This window comes from Rhea americana, unplaced genomic scaffold (genome assembly GCF_003343005.1).
Source record: "Rhea americana isolate MKP2758 unplaced genomic scaffold, rheAme1 scaffold_100, whole genome shotgun sequence".
In the NCBI taxonomy this organism is placed as follows: domain Eukaryota; kingdom Metazoa; phylum Chordata; class Aves; order Rheiformes; family Rheidae; genus Rhea; species Rhea americana.
In genome coordinates, this window is record NW_028185040.1 from 1,146,781 (window position 1) to 1,168,259 (window position 21,479).

The 21,479-nt window shown below is 40.7% G+C and overlaps 2 protein-coding genes across 2 annotated transcripts in view; one reads left to right on the plus strand and one right to left on the minus strand.

The window, feature by feature from the left end:
• PDE1C (phosphodiesterase 1C) overlaps positions 1–10,217 on the plus strand; it is a 359,821-nt gene extending 349,604 nt beyond the window's left edge. Inside the window, exon 19 of the mRNA XM_085303991.1 lies at positions 10,146–10,217. Coding sequence (XP_085160117.1) covers positions 10,146–10,201 — 56 coding nt within the window. The 3' untranslated portion in view covers positions 10,202–10,217. The remainder of the gene's footprint in view (positions 1–10,145) is intronic.
• ITPRID1 (ITPR interacting domain containing 1) overlaps positions 7,279–21,479 on the minus strand; it is a 44,181-nt gene continuing 29,980 nt past the window's right edge. Inside the window, exons 7-12 of the mRNA XM_085303968.1 lie at positions 15,552–15,637; positions 13,685–15,193; positions 10,269–10,396; positions 9,310–9,421; positions 8,264–8,617; positions 7,279–7,335 (exon numbers count right to left, since the gene is read on the minus strand). Of these exons, the coding sequence (XP_085160094.1) occupies positions 7,279–7,335; positions 8,264–8,617; positions 9,310–9,421; positions 10,269–10,396; positions 13,685–15,193; positions 15,552–15,637 (2,246 nt within the window). The remainder of the gene's footprint in view (positions 7,336–8,263; positions 8,618–9,309; positions 9,422–10,268; positions 10,397–13,684; positions 15,194–15,551; positions 15,638–21,479) is intronic.

Here is a 21,479-nt window from a genome sequence, read left to right on the forward strand (position 1 = left end):
CCTTGTATTGAATTTGCTGTGATTTCACACTGTTAGCTTCTTAGCAAAAGACCAATGCATCCCCTTGTTTAAATATTTCCACGGAGACTCTCTGAGGTTCTCCTTGCAGGCTCTCAAGCCTTACCTGGCGTGTTGGATACAATACAGAGYACACAAAAGACTGAATCTGAGATGATATGGTATAAAATCAAYGGAGCTCCCATAGCAGAAGTAAAGAATAAAAGAGTAAAGAAGGAGTAAAACAATAAACCATGGGAAAAACAGTAACAGAAAAGTGTCTGCACAGTCACGCAGCACACAGGAAAAATTGCTTATCCACTTCAAGGTCCTAGCCATGACCTGCAAATTTATTCTGACCAGACACTTCGCTGATGTCCAGTGCTGGATTTTCTCTGCCATAGATAGGTGTCTCCTTTTCCATAGATGTATTAGGTGGGAAAGCAACGTGCTATGACCTTCCCTGCCTTCCTTGCAGATCCTTTCTCAGAAAGGAGAGGACCCCCTTTCCAGATAGCTATTCTGCAGCCACCCCTATTTGTAACTCATCATTTCTCTTGCTGCTTTTCTCCTCAGTCCTCACTGCACTTCTCTCTCTTCCTCTTGCCTTCATTCCAGTTCTAAACCGTTCGTCAGCTGTGGCCATCAACCTCTCTTCCTCCATGGAGTTTTTGTTGACTTGGATAAGAAGAGACTGTAGGTTCTCTATAACACCTCTAGTGATGCTAGTGAAATAGTTATAATTGAGTAAAAGTTTGGATATGGCGAGGATTGAACTTTGAGAAAAGGCTTAGAATAAAGAGCTGGAGGCAGAGTATTTGTTTACAAGTTATGACAAGTCTACTCAAAATTCKCAAGAATTCTTGGCTCTCTTTTCTTAGGGAATTTCTAATGGAAGAGATACAGCTACAGACTCAACTCTTTGCTGTGAGATTGAAGAATAGCAGCAGAAATTAGTAGCCCTAATGAAGCCGACTTTGTAAATRGGACCAGAGATAATACTTGCTGGAATCTGTTACAATTTCAGAAAGAAATATGGAAACCTTGTTGCTAGGATCCAGCTAGATTTGGGTGGAAAAGATTAAGGGGATGAAGGAAATGTCTAGAGAGGAAACCAAAAGGGCAGGGTCTGTTCAGATAGGAGAGGCTGAGTTCCTCAGAGTCTACAGAATCACAAAAGCAGTGGATAAGGTGAAAGCAGAACTCTTATGCACCATATCCTGTAGTTCTAGAATTAGGGGCCATTCATCAAGAGTAGGAGAGTTTAAAACGAATAAAAAGATACTTGTGTACAGAAAGTGACTTTCTGGCTTTTGTGAATTTCTGGCGCCTGTTTGCACAGTACATAGTGGAAGCACATAACAGGTGGGTACAGAAGGGATTAGACATGTGAGTGGACAAGAAGGCAGGATAGTTCCTCTCTGAGTGGGATATTGGATTAGATGACCTCGAGAGGTCCCTACCAATCTATATTTCTGTAATTCTATATTAGTAGGTACTAATGGGAATAGGCAGAAATATATAAAATCTATGTTCAAAAATTATGGCTGCTGTGGACATATGAGGAGAACAAACCGCAAAAAAATTGGCCAGGCTTTCCCTAAAAATATTTCTTAGTTCCTCTGTCAAAGCTGGAGTCTTATTTCAGATGGTCTGTAGAATATTTCTTATATCCTTAACCACTGGGTGCTATAACAAGTGCCCAGACAGCCTTGTACAGACTATTCTTCTGTGCTATGTCTTAATATGACTGTGATCTTTATCCTCTTTGCTTCTGTGGGRTCCTCAAGTTCTTAAAAGTGTCTCTTGGAAGAGCACCAAGTGAATTTATTTCCTCAGGTTTCTGGCAGAGGGCTGAGGCAACCTAATTATTTCCCCAAAGGAACCCTGTATGCTGGCCCAAGCCTTCTGGCCACCATTAAATGGATGGGTTACAGATGCTAACTTCTGCTTCATCCCTCCTCTCTCTAATTTCAGGTCTCTCCTTTTCATTATACCCGGTCTGCTAGTACCCTGATGCTGCTGGTGGTCCCCATCTACAGCTTTTCCCAAATGCTTCTCATAAGCCTCCTCACTCATCTCTTGCCTGGTGGCAGTCAGCACAGYTGCCACCTGCAGTGACACAGGTCACTTCACTGTGCACATCTCCGAGGGCAGAATGTGACGAGCTTGCTAGGCAGCAGCTGGGTGCAGGCAGCTGACATCGCCAAGCTGTTGCATCATCATCCATAATGAGACTTCTTAGGGACCAGCTAGACGTACAAATACACACACATACACACATGCACACACTCCTCCATGGGTTATTTGACGTGGAAACACAAGCCCAAGGAAGGATAGGCTTGTCTGGAAGGTGAGTGTGAGCTTGCCTTACRTTTGCCTGGCGTGGCCTAGTTTGGGGTCACTCAAGTGCCTTTGGTTCCATCTCTTTGTTAAATGGGACAAGTACACCAACAGACACAGCTACTCTGATTCCAACATGTTCTATTTTGRTTAGAAAAACTTTAGATTTGGAACAGCTCTCCTGATACTGTGAATAATTGCTATTCCTCGTAGATCAAAAATGAAGGACACTGGAGCTCCTATGCAGAGCATTACAGACTTGCAGAAATGTCACTAATACAGCAGATTCCAGTTTTCAAGTAATTAGATTTTTTTTCTTTTCTAAGTGACTGTAACTCTTCTCTTCTCCCTGTAATTTCTCTCCAGGCTGGGAGTTTAAAAAGACTCTGGAAATTCCAGGCAACCTTTAAAATACTAAATCACCAGCAAGATAATGCCTAACTGCTGACCTTTTTTTTCAGAAAATGGAAGCTCCATTTATTGAGAAAGGTGTATATTACTGTCCTTGTTTCACCAGTTGGGAACTGATGTAAAGCAATTTCCCCAAAATTTGTACAGTGAAATGGAATGGGGTATGGGAATCTTGGGGTGGTGGCAGCAGTCATCTTCTTCACCATCCCTCTGGAATAGAGGCCCCTCATTCTGCCCCTTTTGGGACCCCTGACAGCCTGTCATCCTAGGCAGCTGCTTGCTTTACCTAAAGTTGCTCTACTAAATACTTATTATAGACATTCCTGGAGGCAGCTGGCTAAGCAGAGGGCACAAAAAGTGGTGTGTGTGTGTTGGGGAGGGGGATATTTTCCCTGTCTGTGTATTTGCAGAAGCCTTTTGCAGGTGACAGGGTCAGAAATTCCCAGCTATGTGAACCTGCAGCAGGCAAGGAGCATGTGTTGTGGCAACATCTTCAGGTTGGGCCTTGGGGATCCTCAGGCTCCCTCATGATGAAAGATGGAAAACATCTTCCTTAGCTCATAGACCTTCTGTCTCTCAGGCTTTTTGACTCCTCACTTCTTCTGTGACTGTCATTAGCAATAAACAGTAATGTACTAACAGGCTTCTTTTATATTTTAATGGGAAAAATGTAATATCAGGAAAATGCTGTCAGATTCTGCATTATTTGTCATGATAATAGATGTTTCCCATATTCAGGTTGAATAGCCACAATGGGACACACCTGTGTCTCTCTTCCTAGCTTCGATCTGTGCTAATTGAGTGAGTGATGTGCCCACTGAAAGACAGTGGAAAAGCAAGAAATGAAGATGGATGAATTCTAATGCATCTCTCCAGTGACATGAGGATAGCATTGTTTCATGACCTCAAATGTTCTAATTCTGAGTTTTCCCATTTGATAGGAAAAATGCATTTTTGTTCATGCTTCAGCCTCTTTTACCCACATCTACTTCTATGGGGAAGATCAAAGCCTTGTTTCTGAAGCTAGAGGGAGTTAAAACAGTGAACAGCCTTATAAACTGACACTGCAGCTGTTTCTTAAGTAGCAATGGATCTTAATGAAASGCTGCTCATAAAATTATTATCACCGTAGCAAGCAGAGGTCCCAACTGATATTTGGCTCCTGTTGTACCAGGCGCTATATGAACATATTACGAGAGAATAACTTCTCTGCAAGGAATTTAAACTCTCATTAGATAAGAGAGAAAGAAATAAATAAAGAAGCTGTGCCATGAATGAGGGTCCCCACAGGKTTAAAAAAAAATGTCTTGGCCACATGGAAAGGATGTGGTAGAATCAAGAATAAAACCTAGGGTTGCTGACACACAGGCGAACTGACAGCCCTGGAAGAAAGTCATTCCTGTCTTACAGTTCATGACCAACTTATTCTCACCGTTTGARACCAAGATATGTGACTTTTTTTTTTTCAAACACAGATTCCAGTCCTGCATAGGCCAAGTCCTGGGACTGATCGAGGGCACATCGATGCCATGTACTAGAATGCCTTCTTCTAAGCCAATATCAAATCTACTTTGGACTAGAGTTTGAAGGGGCTGAAATCCCAAGATACTACTTTTCTTGGAGTCTGTTGGCAGCATTGACAATTAGGCGACTGATGCATTAACATTCCAGAGAGGCTCTGATGTTTATTCATGTGCTGCTCTCGAGGGTTTTTTGAATTGATGCCTGGTAGAGCAACTAATGGGAGCCCTTGGCAGGGTACCTTAGATGGATTTCCTTATTATCTCTCTGGATTTTATACTCTCTAGCAAAATCAATATTAAAGCTGCTGCACAATGCAGCCTCTTTTAGCTTCAGGGTTTAAAGATTTATTGGGCATCAGGGAAAGACAATGAAGGCAAAAGACAACAACAAAAGAAGTAAAATCCAAGTGACACAAATTGCTACAGAACTATGATGAACAAAAGCAAATGCAATTTCTACATTTTCTAGCAAAAATATCACAATTCATCCTCCTACCTTTTTTTTTTTTTTTTTTTTTTTTTTNTGTTGCAAGGTCAGTTTTCGGGGGATTTCAAATCTGCAAACTGCCTAGTGCTAAGCAATGCAGCCTCCCCCTCCCCACAAGATATGGCTGCTGCCTTGCAAGCTAATCTGTATGGTTCTAGCTAAAGTAGAGCAATGATGACACAGGATACTCAATCATCAGATATATTATTATTTCATTAATTCTATGGAGTTATCGCTAAGATTCCCCAGCATATTTACTTATGATTGTCCTAAAGTAAAATAAATGCTAGAGTTTAAAAGGCTGGTCATACTACAAGTAGAAGGAAATTGGGTAGCAGCCAAATTCTTATGCTTACCAGTACTATCCCAAACTTCCTTGATCACAAAATTGGCATGTTTTCTTCTCTCTCTCTCACCTTCAATAGCAGTATTATAGGCTCAGTCCATCCTTATAACACACTTGAAGGAGGCAAAATATCACTTGTGCTCAAGGAGTAGTCAAAAGATTTTTTACTTTTCTATTGCTTAGTACATTTTTCTTGCTACAAGATTACAGCTTAACTGTTAAAATAACATATACTGCTTCAAAGGTTATCTAGCCGTAAATGCGAACAAGTTCAAAATAACAATATATTTATGGAAGTCTAAGTGTTGCATATGGGGAAACCCTATCTATCTCCCGCACAATTTGCATGAGATTATTTTATAATTTAAGTGAAATGAGGAACTGGGCTGCATAAACCAATTATCTAAAGACTATTCAAACATGGAAAGTTTTATTAGTAAGAGTGAAATTCAATCTTGGTTGAAAATATAAATGATAGAGTTCAAAAGGTGCCACAGGGCTCACGTGGTCTTTCCAATTAAGAATAACAGCCATCTGCCACTACTGCCATCTCTATACCTGGACATAAACAGGCACACAGTGATTTTTAACATTACAGAGCCAAACACCAACTACAGAACTTTTATCCAGCCTGTTGCAATGATAGTGTAAAAGTACATTTTTTTTTCAATGGGAGGAATCACAGCCTTTGTGTAGGTGAGGTAAGGAAACATTTTAACAGTCCTTTCTTCCAAGTATTCACCACTGGCATCACTCTATATCCTTCACCATAGTCTTTGTCTTCCTCTATAAACCGAGGTACGACATCTGCAAGCGCACCTTCAGTCACCCTGTAGTGATGCTTTTATTTGCTCATAGGCCAGTGGAGAGAGAAAACACTAAGCTAAATTTATTGTTGGTTCCACCAAAAAGTTACAAAAAGGATGTTTTAGTCCTGTGTCTATTCTGCCTAGAGATATTGTCAGAATTAATCTCAGCAGCTTCAAAGGAATCGACTACAAATCTTGAAGTACAAACTCTTAAACACTTAGTAGCATGGAAGTGGTGTACAAATCCCATGAGGGCTCTCAAGGAAGGGGCAAATTTCACCCAGTAAAATTCATGGCCCAGTGGGGTGTTGAGAATCTTGTCAGTTCCCGTTTTTCCCATCTCCTCCCACTCATTTTATTGCCCTGAACATCTGTGGAAACGTGGAGGTGCAGGGAGCCTCAGGGCTGCTCTGCATGTTTGACTCCATTTTCTCCTTGCATGTGCAAATGCTGCTTCTATTTGCACCTTCACACAGCTGTGACTTGCAGCAACAAAGCCTAAATGACACCTAAGTTACCTCCAGAGCATTATCAAACAAGCCAGTAGGACATCTTGCAATCCAGGAAGTGCTAAACTAAAAGCATTAGTACAAAGTGCACTGCTTTGAAAATGGACTAGTTGACTTTATTGTAATCCAAATCAGAGAAGTATTTTCTCAGTTTTTTTTTTTCTTCATGAATCCAGGTTCTGCACACTCCTCAGTAAATGAGCCAGGATTTGGGTTCAAGGTTTATAATGTAGGAAATCTTGCAATTCTAGTCTCATTTCATTCATTTCTTTTTTCATTAGAGTTACATAAAATAAATACAAAAGTGGAGAGGACAACAAGGAGACTATTCACAGTCATAGTTTTGTGTTTAACTAAATATAGCACGTGCTTAACATTTCATAAGCTGTCAGTGAGCTTCTGATTTGATACTGACAGCAGACACAGGCATTATAAAATTAGTCAAAGGCAGATTGGGTTTCAGTAGTCAGACAAAAGCTGAAGTGTTTAGAACTATAGAAGGCAGTTTGGGCTTGACAATTAATACTAGCTGAAGATCTATAAGGGTAACACCTTCCAGAGACATTCCCTAGTCTGAATGCAAGTTCATAAGTTTCTTCATAAAAAATAAGCCCTCTCTCCTTCTCTTTTAAATGACTTTGTGAAGAACCATTGTGATGGCCAAGTGGAACGTAATAAGTTCTGTAACCTCCTTAGCAAAATACATGGTTCCCCTCTTTGCAACATCTTTTAAAAAATGCCTGCTTTTCTGGACAGTTACCTCATTGCAAATTATATTATTGTGATCAGAACATTCTATAATGCAATGTTTTGCCATGGCTATTAAAAACAAAATCCATCAGTCTGTCTACCATCAGTCTCTTCCTTCTGCTGAGTCATTACCTAAAGAATTTCGGAATGATTTCTTCAACTGAAAAAGAAAAAGGAATAAAATATTATTTTTTAGTCTGCTGAAAGAATGACCAAGAAGAGTTTTGGAAAAAAAAAATGTTGCAGAAGATCACAAAACAAGAATTGAAAATTTTTAATTCCTTATTCCTAACTAGCAAGTGTTCTCATTCTTTGAAATGTGTGCTAAGAAACCTGATTCCACTTGATGGTATCAATAATACCAACATAAATTGGGAAAGTGGTATGAAACTACATTAAAGAGCATTCCGTCCAGGAGTATTTTCATGACGTTTGTGCAGAATTTAACCCTAAGCATTCACTTAAGAGAATGACCAGTCATTTACAGGATGTGCCACACTTTTAGATTGAAGATATCATTAAAGTATAGTCTTTCAGACATATTTTATATACAGAAAGGCAGATCATCTTTTTTATGATTACATTGTTGGATCAGATCAGTTAGAAATGCTGACTTTAAATTTCTTCAGAAAAACAACAAACCTTCCATTTCACTGCTTTTACCGCCCTTGTAGAACCAGCTAATTGGCTTTGCAAACTGAAGACATGAATTACTAATTTCATACTGGGAGAGAAGAGTGAATACATCAATTATCCAAGCAGTTGTGCCCAAGGTTCAAGCAAGCCATGCAAATACCATGTTACCATCCGGGTACTTACATGCCTTTCTCTCTGGAGCATCTGAGCCATTGCCACTAACTTGCTGAGACATATCAAAGCAGGCCTGTCCCAGCATTTGCCTGACTTGTCTATGCAGACTGAAAGCTTTCTGGTACACAGATCCTATCCCTTAGGATGAGCACATTGCTTAGCAGGAAAGGCTCCTGATCTTGGCAGTGGCAGTGAGATATGTAACAGTATAACTGCATTGCAGGTCAGTGATCCCTTCCACTTAAAACCTTGGGGGTGAGAATAAAACAGGTTCTTACACCGTGCATAAAGGCCTTAAAGTCCATTTTTGGCTGTGGAGGTCCTTTTATTTTCTTTTTACTGATGGAGATCTCCTGTGGGTCAGACTCAGCTGAATTTGGCTCAAGCGTTGTCTTGGTAGGAAACTGCATTATGGGTGTCCCTGTCTGCAAAGTGGGGAGAGAGCCTGCTGCTGTTGTGCTTCTGCTAGGAGTTCTTTGGAATACCATTTCTGAGCACCCACTTCCAGGATGCACAGTTTCAGCAGCATCTGGAAACGCTTGTTTATTCTGGTCATTTCTTTCTTCCTTCCAATCAGAGAGTCCGAGCTCTGAAAACAGATGGGATTGTTCTACTAGTAATTGGTCCAGCTGCTGCAGAGAAAATAGAAGGAAAAGCATATTGCAGTAATAAAAATATAATAAAAGGAATCAAGCAGAATACACAAGAGTATATGAAGCATGCTTGCTTCTTATTCTTGGTCCAAAGAATATATGCAATATTTGTTAAATGAAATTTTGCCATAAAAAGCAGGAGAAAAGTCCAAAGAACATTTTATTCAAATCGATAGTAACTGCCTACAGGGAAATCTGCAAATGGACTTCTTTCAGTGGTTGTTTCAGTCTTTACCCTCAATCACTAGTGTATGACCAGCACTTTGAATCATTTAGGTATTAGAATTAATTCTTCCTGGAGGAGATTCTCACAGAAGATGGCAGGAGATACTGTGGTACAGCTAGGATCCTTGAGGACTCTTGTGCTCTGCTGCTTTTTTCTCTGCCCATCTAACCCAAGCATCTCAGGGAAAAAAATCAAAGACAAGTAACTAGTCTCCTGATGATCATTTCCTTACCTTTCCTCAACAAGTGGAGAGTAGGTACAGAAGAGAGCCAACACCAGTAACCACAAGACAAAAACTGTAAACCTATTGACAGGAAACCTCCTCTTTTTGGTACTGAAAGGTTTGTTCATATATATTTCAGTCTTAACACTTCAAGTACTGAATAGCAGGATAGACTTTAAACTCTCCCCTCATGACCACAGAGTAGCGGCTTCTGCAACATGCCGTGAGAATGCCCTCCCTGACCTGGCAAGCTCGATCATTCAGCCGAAATTCCAGCTCTGTAACCTCCTGACGAACAGCTCGCCGTAAGAGTTGTAGGTGTCTCCTTTCCTCTCTGCAAGGGCAGCAGCAAAAACACAATTATGCAAGCAGCAAACACCCTTCTTTTCCTCTGCCCTCRCATAACATCCATATCTATCTCACTGTTACTGTCTTGTTTTCATCCRTGATCACAGAATAGCTTACAAAATAATGAAAAATGATCTCTGCCCATTCAACTCCCGGTCCTTTGATTGCAAGATTTAGCTTGTTGTAGTTGCAGAAACAACTTGAGCCAGGGTGAATTTATTAGTTCTGATTTATTACCAGCACAAAGACTGCATAAATGTCCTACTTTAAGGCCAGTTCAAGACTGGAAGCTCTCTAGTAACTTTTAAATATATGAGGTTTCTTAAAAAGMATTGTAAACTTGGGCTGAGTCCATGAAGAGCTAGTTCAAATTATCCTGCATCATTGCCCCATTAATCATGGGCACTAAGAACRTGGTTTAAAGGGACCAATTTGCCACAGATTCTGATCAAAGATCAACTTGCCTTCCTCCCCCCAGTCTTGTATTCATTTGTGGTAGTGAGCTCCAGCAATATGAGAACTSTTTCTGCATTCCTATTGCTATTGAAACAATTGGAACAATTGTTACTGGAACAATTTCATACTAACAATCTAGCCTACCTCTGTGGAGCTATCTGCCCCTTCAAAATGCTAGTAGCCTGAACAGTGTAGAGGGAAGCTATTCTTCGGGGCGAAAACCACACTAAAATAAATTTCTCTTCCACCTGCAGGATGCCTGCAACTGCATCTTACTGACCAAGAACATCGTGGTAACACAAGTGACTAGACGCATTGCATGCCCCCATGTTGCTGTTGCTAACTTTGGATTTAGGTGTGTGTCATGCTTTCATTACCTTCCTTCGTCTGGCAGAACACTGGAAAACAGATCCTGCTGTTCGGTCAGGTGCTGCTCAATCTCATCCAGCTTCACCCGGAACTGCTGGCAGGAGCTCTTCATCACTTCTATTTCATGGATGGTACACTATATAGAAAAGCAAGAAGATACAATACTTTACTATTGCCCTATAAGTACTTTCCTGTTTGGATGAGTTTGAAGCTGATGGCCCAAATGGCATGGGTCCTTTTCTTAACTGCACACCTAGGGYTCTGTGAGTAGCTGCTGTGAAAGTCCGGATGGTATGTCCCATGAGTTTGCTCTGGGTGCATTACATGCATCTCASTCATCATCTTTTTTCTTAAATCATTTTAGATGAAGTCCTGACCCTACTGAAGTCAGGGAGAATCTCATTTTTGGCACTGAAAAGGAAAAGGATTTTGATCAAAGACCTGATACAATGGACCAAATTCTGATACTATTATGGTGGTGTCAGTCATTATATTTGAGCAGAAWCAGTTGTTCTTGATTAAAGATAGGTTAAATAACTGCCCACTAGAATTTAGAAACCCCTTCAGAAAAGAAAAAGAGGAGGAGGATGTATAAGTACTATAAGAAGAAAAAGTACTTTATATAATGGGTTCTGCTAAGTATTACACTGATACATTTTCAGCTGATACCACTTGGAAAGCTGGATTTGGATTCATCTAACCAAATGCAGATATTTACTACAACAGATGTACATCCAAGTACTGCAAGGAAGTAAGTTTTCTCATCCAAAAGTAGACATCTACAATGCAAGTAGATGTTTGGGATGTTCCTGTGTTGGAAGGCTTTGGTTTCATAAGCCATGAGAAGACAAGGTAGAAACCTGCACTCCACTGCTGACCACTGTAATCGATAGGGAACAAGAACTATATGTGCAATGAAAATGCCCAGTCTCTTTGAATCCTTGGAACCATGTGCTTTGATGGTTTTGTCATGTTTGCATGCATGAATTTGCCTCTCATTTCTACCAAAGCCTGAAACATGAGGAAGCCATCCCAACTGGGGAACCAGCTTCAATGAAAGGGCAAAAGATGCCCTCAGTTCATTTGAGAAACTACATTCTTAATYCCCATTTCAATCCAGCTACTATGTCAGGCATCCTGCTGGTGTGTGTGACCCAGAGATTAAACGGTCCCTTAACAGTAAATGAAAAATCTAGCTCTAACAGCCTTTGGATAGCATCAAAAATGGCTAATCAGAGACTGATGGTTGGAGTAATTTCCAGATAGGGGAAACAGCATGTTTTTAGACTCGTGTGGGTCCTGCTGGTAATATACTCCCTCAGAGCTGGGGCTGTGCCTTCAGAGGTGATTGTGCTCAGTCTTYGTTCTACATCGATCACAGCTAGTTTTCTTGACGCTGCAGGTCAGATCAGCAATTGTAGAATCCGCTGAGGCAGTCAGATTTGTTACGTTCACCTTCAAACCAAGTGGTGGCTGATTGCTTATTCCTCTCCCAACCTCTCTCTCTTCCCTCCCCCTGCCGACACACACACACACCACAGTCTTTAGTTTTGAGCCTCAGAAACTTTGGCTACTCATAGTTGGGAGTACTTGGGGTGCTAGTGAGCTGCACATCCACATGGGATTTATGATTTCCTTGCACCACTGCATCGTTTAAGCAGAAAGAGGACTACTGACCATCAARAAAGCATGCCTAAATTAGTCTAAAGAACTCTTGTCCTTCTGGTCACTAGGAAGAAGAAAATGGGCCACAGACCAATTTCTAGGTGGTTCCACAATGCTCAGAGAAAAYTGGAAAACATCACAATGTTATGTGGAAGATCCAAGAGGCACAACAATTGGTAAAATGTCATGCTCACCCTTGTGGATGAGGTAAGGGCAACTGCTCTGGCACATATCTCAGAGCACATAATCACATAGATTTATTTAAAGTTTAGATTCAACATGGGCAAAGGGGAAACTAAATGTTCCAGGACTACTTTCAGGCAAGACCTCATTTATGGTAAGACATACATAAATAAGGTAAATTTATTGTTTAACAGTTGCTCCGCAGCAGTAGCGCTCCTCAYGCACGCTTTTGGTAAATGAGAAGTAATCTCAGAGAGTTTCTCYCAGTAGAAGTATGTACAAGCAAAGTGCAAAGTAGGCATGGGAGTAATCTCTGCAGAGTGACTGATAATCAGTAAATTCACAGCCTCATCTACTGTGCAGTAGCTTGGATGTAGAGTCATATCTCAAAGAGCAGGTCTTGGATAACATTACAGCACAAAGCCTATTCCTCCCATACTGCTCGTCCACAGACTACAGAAGAAAAATCACCATTAGCCCCTGTCAGGGGAGTGATAAACTGACTGTTGTCAGTCAACGAAAAAAGGCTTCCAAGTCTGCCATGAGGTACTGACTCACTGCCATCTTGTGGCAACAGCAAGATATCCAGCAAAACACCTGTCTTGCCATATACTGTTCAAGGAAAAAACACTGCAGATTTCTATATTCAATGATGTGGCAGCGTAAAACTCACCAGCGTGACCTTCTGGAACCTGTATGTGATCATTTTCTTCCCCAGCACGTAAAGATTTCAAGTTTCATTTTCTTATGAAGTGCAAAGGGAAGGGGAAAAATTGGAAATCCTGTAAATCAGCAGGATATAAGCAGCTCAAATCCATATTTTTCTCAGGACATAAAAGCCATTTCTGACTCCTTTCTCTGCTCTATTCCCCCCCAAAATCCTATTCTTTCAAAACTGTTGAGAACTCCCAGCATTTCTGAGAAGGCAATGAAATAAAAATCTGATGACTTTTTACAATCTGTGCTTTTATTGCAAATATGCAGCTAAGCACAACTTTAATGGCAGCTTCTTATTCTATTATGATAAGGTCACTTTAGCAGTCTAAGAAGTCAAAATTCACTGAATTTAGAGCATTTTGGGTTGCGGTATGTATCTGGATGTGCACAGCAGGTCTTTGACAGATATGAAGTAACGCAACCTCAATTACCTCAGAGTAAAAGAGGATTGTATTAAATCATACAGCCTTGCATTTTCTGCAGTCCCAYAAGTTATTCAGCTAATGTAACTCAGCTGGTTCACAGGAACTTATTGAACCTGATTCTGTAAACTGATCCTTTGCTTTGACCAGTCRACTTTATTGCCCAATTCACATTAACCACTTTAGGACTGAGCTGAACTGATGTACACACATCATTAAAATACGGAGCCTAACAAAACTGAATGAGCACAGACGTGTTTGCCATCCTTGTCGAGAAGGGAATGCCTATTTCCCAATTCATTTCCTCAGTAAGTTCCCAAGACGTGCCTCACTAAAGCAACAAGCACAACAGGAGTGGAAAGGGGAAGGTGGTGTGTGCATTTAGCACATGTGTGTGCCAGCCTTCTGTGCACTACTATATGAAGAAACATGCTTACCGGAGAGAGATTTCTCGGTGCGGTTTCCTGTAGGAGCATCAGTGTTTTCCAAAGCTGCAGCTCCGTGGTGACATGATCTGAACAGTAGCCCACAGGGTGCTGGGRAGAAATGGCTAGGGGGAAGGTCCTCAGGCAGCAGCAGTGGCGGCAGCAGCAGAGACAGCAGTGACAGCCCTGGGCACCACAGACACCAGATGCTTCGCCCTTGTAGTGTGACCCATATTTGCCACAAAGCACAGTGTTAAGAGAAGCTGATTTTGTGAGGTGGTGACAGGGTGGAGGAAACAGCAGTAGCTGCCTGATTTTCCTGGCAGGGAAGTCAGTCGGACTGGAGGCTTTGGTGGCCTCTTTCGGGCCATCCTTTGAAGCCCCAGGGCCTGACTGTCTGAGCTGGCCACCCTCAGAGCAGTACACTAATGCCTCAGAGAAGTCCACAGTGTCGTCTCTAGCAGGGCTCTCACTGAGAGGAGCATTTTTCCCTGCACACTTCATCTTTGAAACGACATCCAACCTCGAAGACTTCTGAATAGTAACAGATTTCAGAGGACTAGCATTCATTTCACTGTTTTGGACATTTTTTTCCAGTACTGATTTGTTAGCACCTAATATCTCCCCTATACTGCAAGTCTCTTTGTCTTCAGAGGATCTTAACCCAGGCCCTTCTGCTAGGCCCAAGAGAGGGCTCGGAGGTATTTGAGGAGAACTGCTTGAAATAGCACTTCTTTCGCTGTGCGCTGCTGGGCTCTGCCACAGAGTTTCTGGGAGCCCTGTTTCAAAAGAGCACCTTGTATTTCTGGAATCATGAGCCATTTTGCAGAACTTCTGCCCATTTGTCACCTCACTCGCTGAAAAAAAGGCACCATCATCACTGACTGCTTCCATTCCCCACCACTCTCCTTTTACATATTCTGTATGACCTCCCTGGACATTTTCATGACATGCAACTCCAATGTCCTTTTCTGTCAGGTACCTCTCACTTTCTTCTTCAACTCTGATTTTGCTCTCCCTGGCAATCTCAGATGTAGTGTCACTTGGTTCAATGAAAGCTGCATTCACATTTTTATGTCCTGAACTGAAATATAGTTGAAAATCAAGTTTTGAGGAGACAGAATCTCCTTCATCCTGGTTATCACTCTGAAAACAAGAAATATGCTCTTTYATGCACTCCTCTTTTTCTTGGTGCTTTCTTTCAGTTTTTACTTCTCTCTTGCCTGTGTYACATAACTTTTCTTGGACAAAACTCTGCGACCCAGCATTAGAGGCCTGATGCTGGCAATCTTCTGCAGTTAGTATAAGACAAGTCTCTTCTCCTTGGTCATTGCATACTCTTGTTGATCTAGATGCTGTCAAAATCCTCCTGCAACCTGTCATGAAGGCCTTAGAAACACAATCTTCTGGCTTTTGTTGAAAATCCTGATTTAACACAGGAAGCTCCGTTCTATGTGACACAGCTTCTTGGTAGTTGTTGGTATCAGAGCTAAGATTTATTTTTCCTGACAAAGAGGCATTCTGGAAGAAGAAGGAGGAGAAGGAGAGAAAAAAAGAACTGAAATGCTACACTTATTCAGCACTGAAATATTACAYTTGTTCTATCACATTATTTTTTCCACCACTATTATGCCCTGATCATCCCTGGGTACAGAGGGGTATCTTTAAATACACCTATAAATGTCTATAAATACCAAAGTAAGTAAATAATCAAATATTATTTTAATATTTCTTATCTGATGTCTGCATCCTTGCAAAATCCTATGYAACTGTGGTGGCTTTCAAGAAGCTTTCATGAATTCATGGTTTTTTTAACATTACTTTTGCCAGGGTTGTAAAGTTTTCATAGAGTTACTGAAGACAATTGTTCAGCTCTTACTTGCAAAACTAAAGGTTCTGGCAACTCCTCCATAAAGCCAGTGCTGTCTGACTGGCAGCTATTTGTTCTTGTCACCATCACCTCTACTGAGAGAAAAAAAAGGGGGGGGGGGAGAAAAATTAGAGATAAAGATAGAAAGCAATAATAGGCCAAAACAGACACCTAAGCAGGTGCACTTTCAGCATACTTTCCATTTCTATAAATATGCTTGATCCTGGTAMCATTCCCCAAAACCCAGCAATATTGCTACAACCAGAACAAATAACAAAACACACTCTGGGTAGCTACCGATAGTGATGCTGGCCATTGAGTTATCCTCCAGTATGGTCAACAACTGTGTATTTCATCTTTTTGACTTACCTGCACAACATGCACAACATAAATAACTTGTAAAGCAGCCAACTATTGCGCTAAAAATGTTATCTTCTGACAGCTGATCGTTGGAACTGGCTCAGGCCAAATCTCATTCATGCTGCTCACCTGTGCAGTTTCAATGGCTTCACTCAATCAGGTGATTCCTGCAGGGAAGGGGAGCAGCCCTAATCTCTGCCCTAGGTCCATTTGTCTCTACTCTGAGACGTCTGGTATCATCTTTACCCAGTTTTCACCTCAGGCCGCAACAGGAAATTACAGTAACAAGCAGAGATGATACAGGGTTGCATGCCAAGACATAAAGGCTAGAGGAAGACACCGCACGTCTACTCCAGAAGTTTCTAATCTAGCAACCACATCATCTTCCCTTCTAGCTCAGTCACCTCTTACCCTAACCACTGGAAATAAAACAAATTCCTCACCATCAGCTATCTAATTCCATGAATATAAGCCAACCCCCCTTAAAAGCACAAGTGCTGGAGAGTAAACCACCAGTTATCCTGCACACCCCAGTAAATCTCAGCCCTTGGAAAACTTGCATTTTCAGATAATCTTCATCCTCATATAATGCCTTCATTCTTGGATAATTGGCACGAAAACAGGTAGAGTTTTGATAGAGCTCTGGGGAGCAGAAAGAGGGAGGCTGTTGTGGAAAGGTAGGAAAGGAACAGAGACTGAGATACACTGGGTACACCTCCTCTCTTGTTACTTACATCAGAAACTGCTGTTGAATCCTAAGGCTTTTTCTCTGCTGGTTATATCCATGAAAATATGACAATTTACCAAGCATTTTTGAGACCTGAATTATTACTTCTTACTTATGGGATGAGGAAATACAAAATAATATCTACTCACATTAACAGGCTATTGACTTTATTAAATCTACTTTGGACAACTATTAATGTAAATTACACAGTTTCTTACCTATTTCCAGGCAGCAACTGTAAAACCAAAACTAGATCTCATGTTATGTATTTGAAATGTATGTTTTGCATTGTCAGTCCTGGAATTGCCATCAGCATATCAGTCACTCACTWTCCTATTTCAAATGAGAAATCCGTCCCCATCTCATACATCACATCATTTGCAGCAAGATTGCTGAAAAATGCTTGCTTTGTGGGTGGCCTAAAAACTCATCCTTGCAGTTTCCCCCAGGAAATGGTTCATTTTCTCCCCCASGGAGACTGCTCTACAGATTCTCTAAACTTTTTTTAAAGCTGTTTCAATTACCCTTTGCATCTTAGCCAGCTGTTGCTTCCAGGATGCCAGTCTGGCCTATAGTCTTTTATACATAAAAATGAAGAAACAGTTAAAGACTTAGAAAATTTTTGAAAAATAGAAATATTTCAGTTGCTGTAGTTCAAATCGCTTCTGGACTCAAAATAATACTCCATAAGAGAAAGGCCCTCCATTGCAGGATACAATAATCATAACAATTGATCTTTAAGTATTGAAGTTTGCAGAAATAGAAGACTGTTATCTGTTCACTTATGGTTTTTACATCCTTTGTTTTCTCCTGAGACATGCAGGTTGCCAAAGTAGCTGGGATGCTACTGGAAATTACATGTTGGGGAAAAAAATACCCGTAACTTTTAATGAAAGATTAGTGCTGTTAGAATTTACCTTCTGACTTGGTCAAAACTAGGCAATTATACCATTTATTACAGAAAATGTGGTTGATCTATTGCAACCACAGAGTCAATTGTTTCTGTGTATTGCACTCATGTAGCATTTCCATCAACGTTTATATTCATGCACTAGCTAGAGCACTACCCAAAATATACAAGGCATTGGACTCTGGGCTGATTGTAAGGCACAATGAGAAACACATAAGACTAAATGAAAAGTCTGCAGGCTGAGTTAATATCACTACAATCAGGCTGCAGAATGACGTCTATGTGTCTCCTAGGGCTTGCCGTGGAAGCAAATGTGATGTGTGCCTGGCTATCATAACTCTCACCAACTAATCATGCAAGGTACGTACGTAAATTATGGCTCAAACTACTCTGAAAGGCTAGCTGCATGTTTATTAAAAAACAGTAATACAAAAGGTCTTAATGACCATTCTGAGTATGACTCCAGCTTCTATAGTTTTAATGTAATCAAAATAGAAACCTGTAAAAGAGAAGAAAGGTTTAGTAGGAGAACTATGTTAAGCATAGTTCTGTCAAATCACTGATGGTAAATAAGCTTTATCTAAGTTAGGTATCTAAATTGCCTGCACCTACATACCAGGTATCCAATGAACTAGTCCTCCTGGAGTGAAGGCTTAATTTCCCCATATGGTCAGTGCAAAGCTATGTCTCTGAGGCCCATGTTGTGGATCTTTCGCAACTACATTCAGATGCCTAATTTAATCATTAGATCCCACATTGATGTGCCAGATCCTACCCAGTGTGCCAGGCACTGTAGAAGTTACAGAGAAGACTAAGGAGGGATCTTATCAATGTGTATAAGTACTTCAAGGGGGGGTGTCAAGGGGACGGGGACAAACTCTTTCCAGTTGTCCCATGTGACAGGACTAGAGGCAATGGGCAGAAATTGAACCACAGGAAGTTCCGCCTGAACGTGAGGGGGAATTTCTTCMCTGTGAGAGTGACGGAGCACTGGACCAGGTTGCCCAGAGAGGTTGTAGAGTCTTCTTCTCCGGAAYCCTGTCTAACATGTTGTAGGTGMCCCTGCTTGAGCAGGGAGGTCGGACTAGATGATCTCCAGAGGTCCCTTCCAACCTCACTGATTCTATGATTCTACTCATGAGGTAAATGGTTTTTAAAAGGTGAGATTTTTTCCCTTGTATTCCTCTGATTCTGAAACACTCACTTCATTCAAAGTCAGTCAAAATTCCCTTGGTTTCAATGGAAGTCTGAACAAAAAAGAAAAAGACTTAATGAAAATGAATATGGCGCTCCATATTCAGGTAAAAATCCTGTGAAGAGATTATCAAAGTGCTCCCCAAAGGACTTCAGGTTGAACAACAAATGCCTGGGAGAAATGCAAAGTGCTATGCTGGGAAGGAAGATCATGCTGCCTTAAAATTAGACCATACCTGATGCTGTCCTGATGAGGAATAGTTTCTTCCTTTCTGATTTTTTCAATAACTTTAATTGTTTGCCAGTGATAACAGTGTAGTTTGTCTTGGCAGTGGTAATATCCAGTGAGGAAAACCATAACTTGAGTTTCTATTAGGAGATCAGCTCTTTGTGGGGGTCTAAAGCAGACCTTTTCTATACCTCCTAGCACAAATTCCTTTAACTACCAGGTTTTTGAAAATGCCCAGACTCTATGCTGGTGGCAGTTTGACACAATATGGATTAGCCTCTAAAGCACTCGCAGCAGTTGCAGAGGTCTTATGAGGTCTTGTGTCCCTGTGAATAGGGACACAACTTCTTCTCAGCAACAGTTACTCATTTTTAGATACGCTAAAACCTTCCAGAAACTGCAAGACTGGCTTTAGGTGGGATACAARTTGGCCAAAAAAACAGGCAGGAGGAGGGGGGAAAGGTCAACAAAATTTACATAATTCATTCTGATGTTTTTTGAATGCCCCCATCTTTCACATTAAAATGTGCTTTCTTTCTGAAAGCAACGGCATTTTTTCAGTTTGAAGGAGAAAGATGCAAAAATGGGTTAAATCACCTGAACATTAAGCAAAAATGTTTTAATTTCTARTGTACCCAAAYTGCAYTTTTCCCCTATCATTTGGTTCAGCCACTGAACCAAAATATCCATTATTCATAYGGCTCTACTGAGTTCTCCTAGTGTGTGGAGACACACGAACCTGTAGAGATTCTGCAAATACATKCAGAGCATCACACAAAGGGAAGATAAAGTATGTTTGGAGAAGAAGTAGAGACGCAGACTGGTATTCAACTCTGAGCTAAAAATTACAACTCTGGGCCCTGTGCGGAGAGTACATCTGGCTATGCTGGAAAAAGGAAACCTGAGAATTGCCCCTGAAGACCTTGGTGAGGAAAACCTTGGCTCTTCGCCTTTCTGTGCTAATTGAACTGGGATAGTTTAGCTGCTGCATCCCATTTCTGTTCTGTCTGAATTTTAAGTGAAAATAGGTCGGAGGCACTTATTAATCAGGTTTCTGCTCCATTTTGTATCATATAAGGAAGTATATGCCTTCCAAGTCCAATAAAGTTCTCCAGTCCTGTATTTGATCAGTCCAGTTTCATTAAGAGACTTATTCTGCTTATTTGAATTCAGATACAGCAGGATTTCCATTTTCAGCATCTTTCAGTGCAGGRATTTTCAGAAACTATTGGGCTCCTAGGTTTATTGCTAAAGAAGAGATTTTCCCTAATCAGTAAAAAATAAGTGCTAGACTGCAGTTCTGGGTTCCTCTGAAAACTCTGCAGCTGATTTCCTGTTGACTTGGCTGCAAACAGCACAACCTCTTTTTCTAGCCTAGAGAGTACTTGCGAACTGCAGAAGATGCTTTGAAGACTACTATGTTGCTAATAAATAATACYACATTTTGTATGTCGTTCGAATTACATTAATGTTGATGAATATAATTCAGCGCTTGTTTTCTACATCTTTTGAGTGTGRGGATGCTTAGGCACAATAATTTCAAATGCAAGGAAATTTGTGGAAATCTAAATTTTAAATTTGGTCTGCTCATCCTATCATAAGAGAACTAGAATGGCCAGTTGCAACCTACCAATGCTGTTCACATTTTAAATATTTTTGTGGCTATTTAAATGTCCCTAGACACTGAAATGGATGAGTATTTCTAAAATATACATAAGACTAAACAATACAAAGGAGCATCAGTGTAGTCAGATATGTTGTAAGGGAGAGGAGGGGGTGAGAAGCTGAAGACTTATTCTGAATTACTCACTTAGCTGTATAAACAAAGGCACTTTGCAATCTCTCACACAAAACTCTCAAAGCATAAGCATTATTACAGCTTAAATACTCATATTAAATTCAGCAAAGAAATTAGGTCCACGCTTAAGTCTGTGCATACAGAAGTATTCCCATGCCCAGAGCTAGATACATGCATAAGTAGCTCACTGAATTTGGCCTAAAAACACACTTACAAGTCCAATTGTTGAATGGAAGTGCCACTGCGATAAGAGATGGGGTGAGGGAAGGTCCTAGCGTGTCTGTGGAAGTGCCGGAACTGAACAGATACTTAATTACATCCTGGATGTCCTGTGATTTACTTCTCAAAGACAGGCATCACAAATTAAAAACATTTTGTCCTCTAAAGCTGCTCAGCACCACAGCTCTAATAGGAGGGAATGGAAGGTGCTGATCCTCCAAAACTTTGTAATACCACACAAGAAAAAAAAAAAAAACAAAAAAAAAACAAAAAAACAAGAATTTCTGTCATAGGACAAAAAAGAACCCTCAAAAATGTATTTTCAAGGAGCACTTTCAAAATAGAAATGGATTTGTTTTGGGTAGCTATCCACTATAACGATATTCAGAGCTAATAAAGCCCTACTGAAAATATATACTTGTAGCATAAGCTACAAAGAACCCTTTGTAGGTGATGTTATCCAGAACAGGGGACTTTCCAAAGCACTGAACTTTGATGAA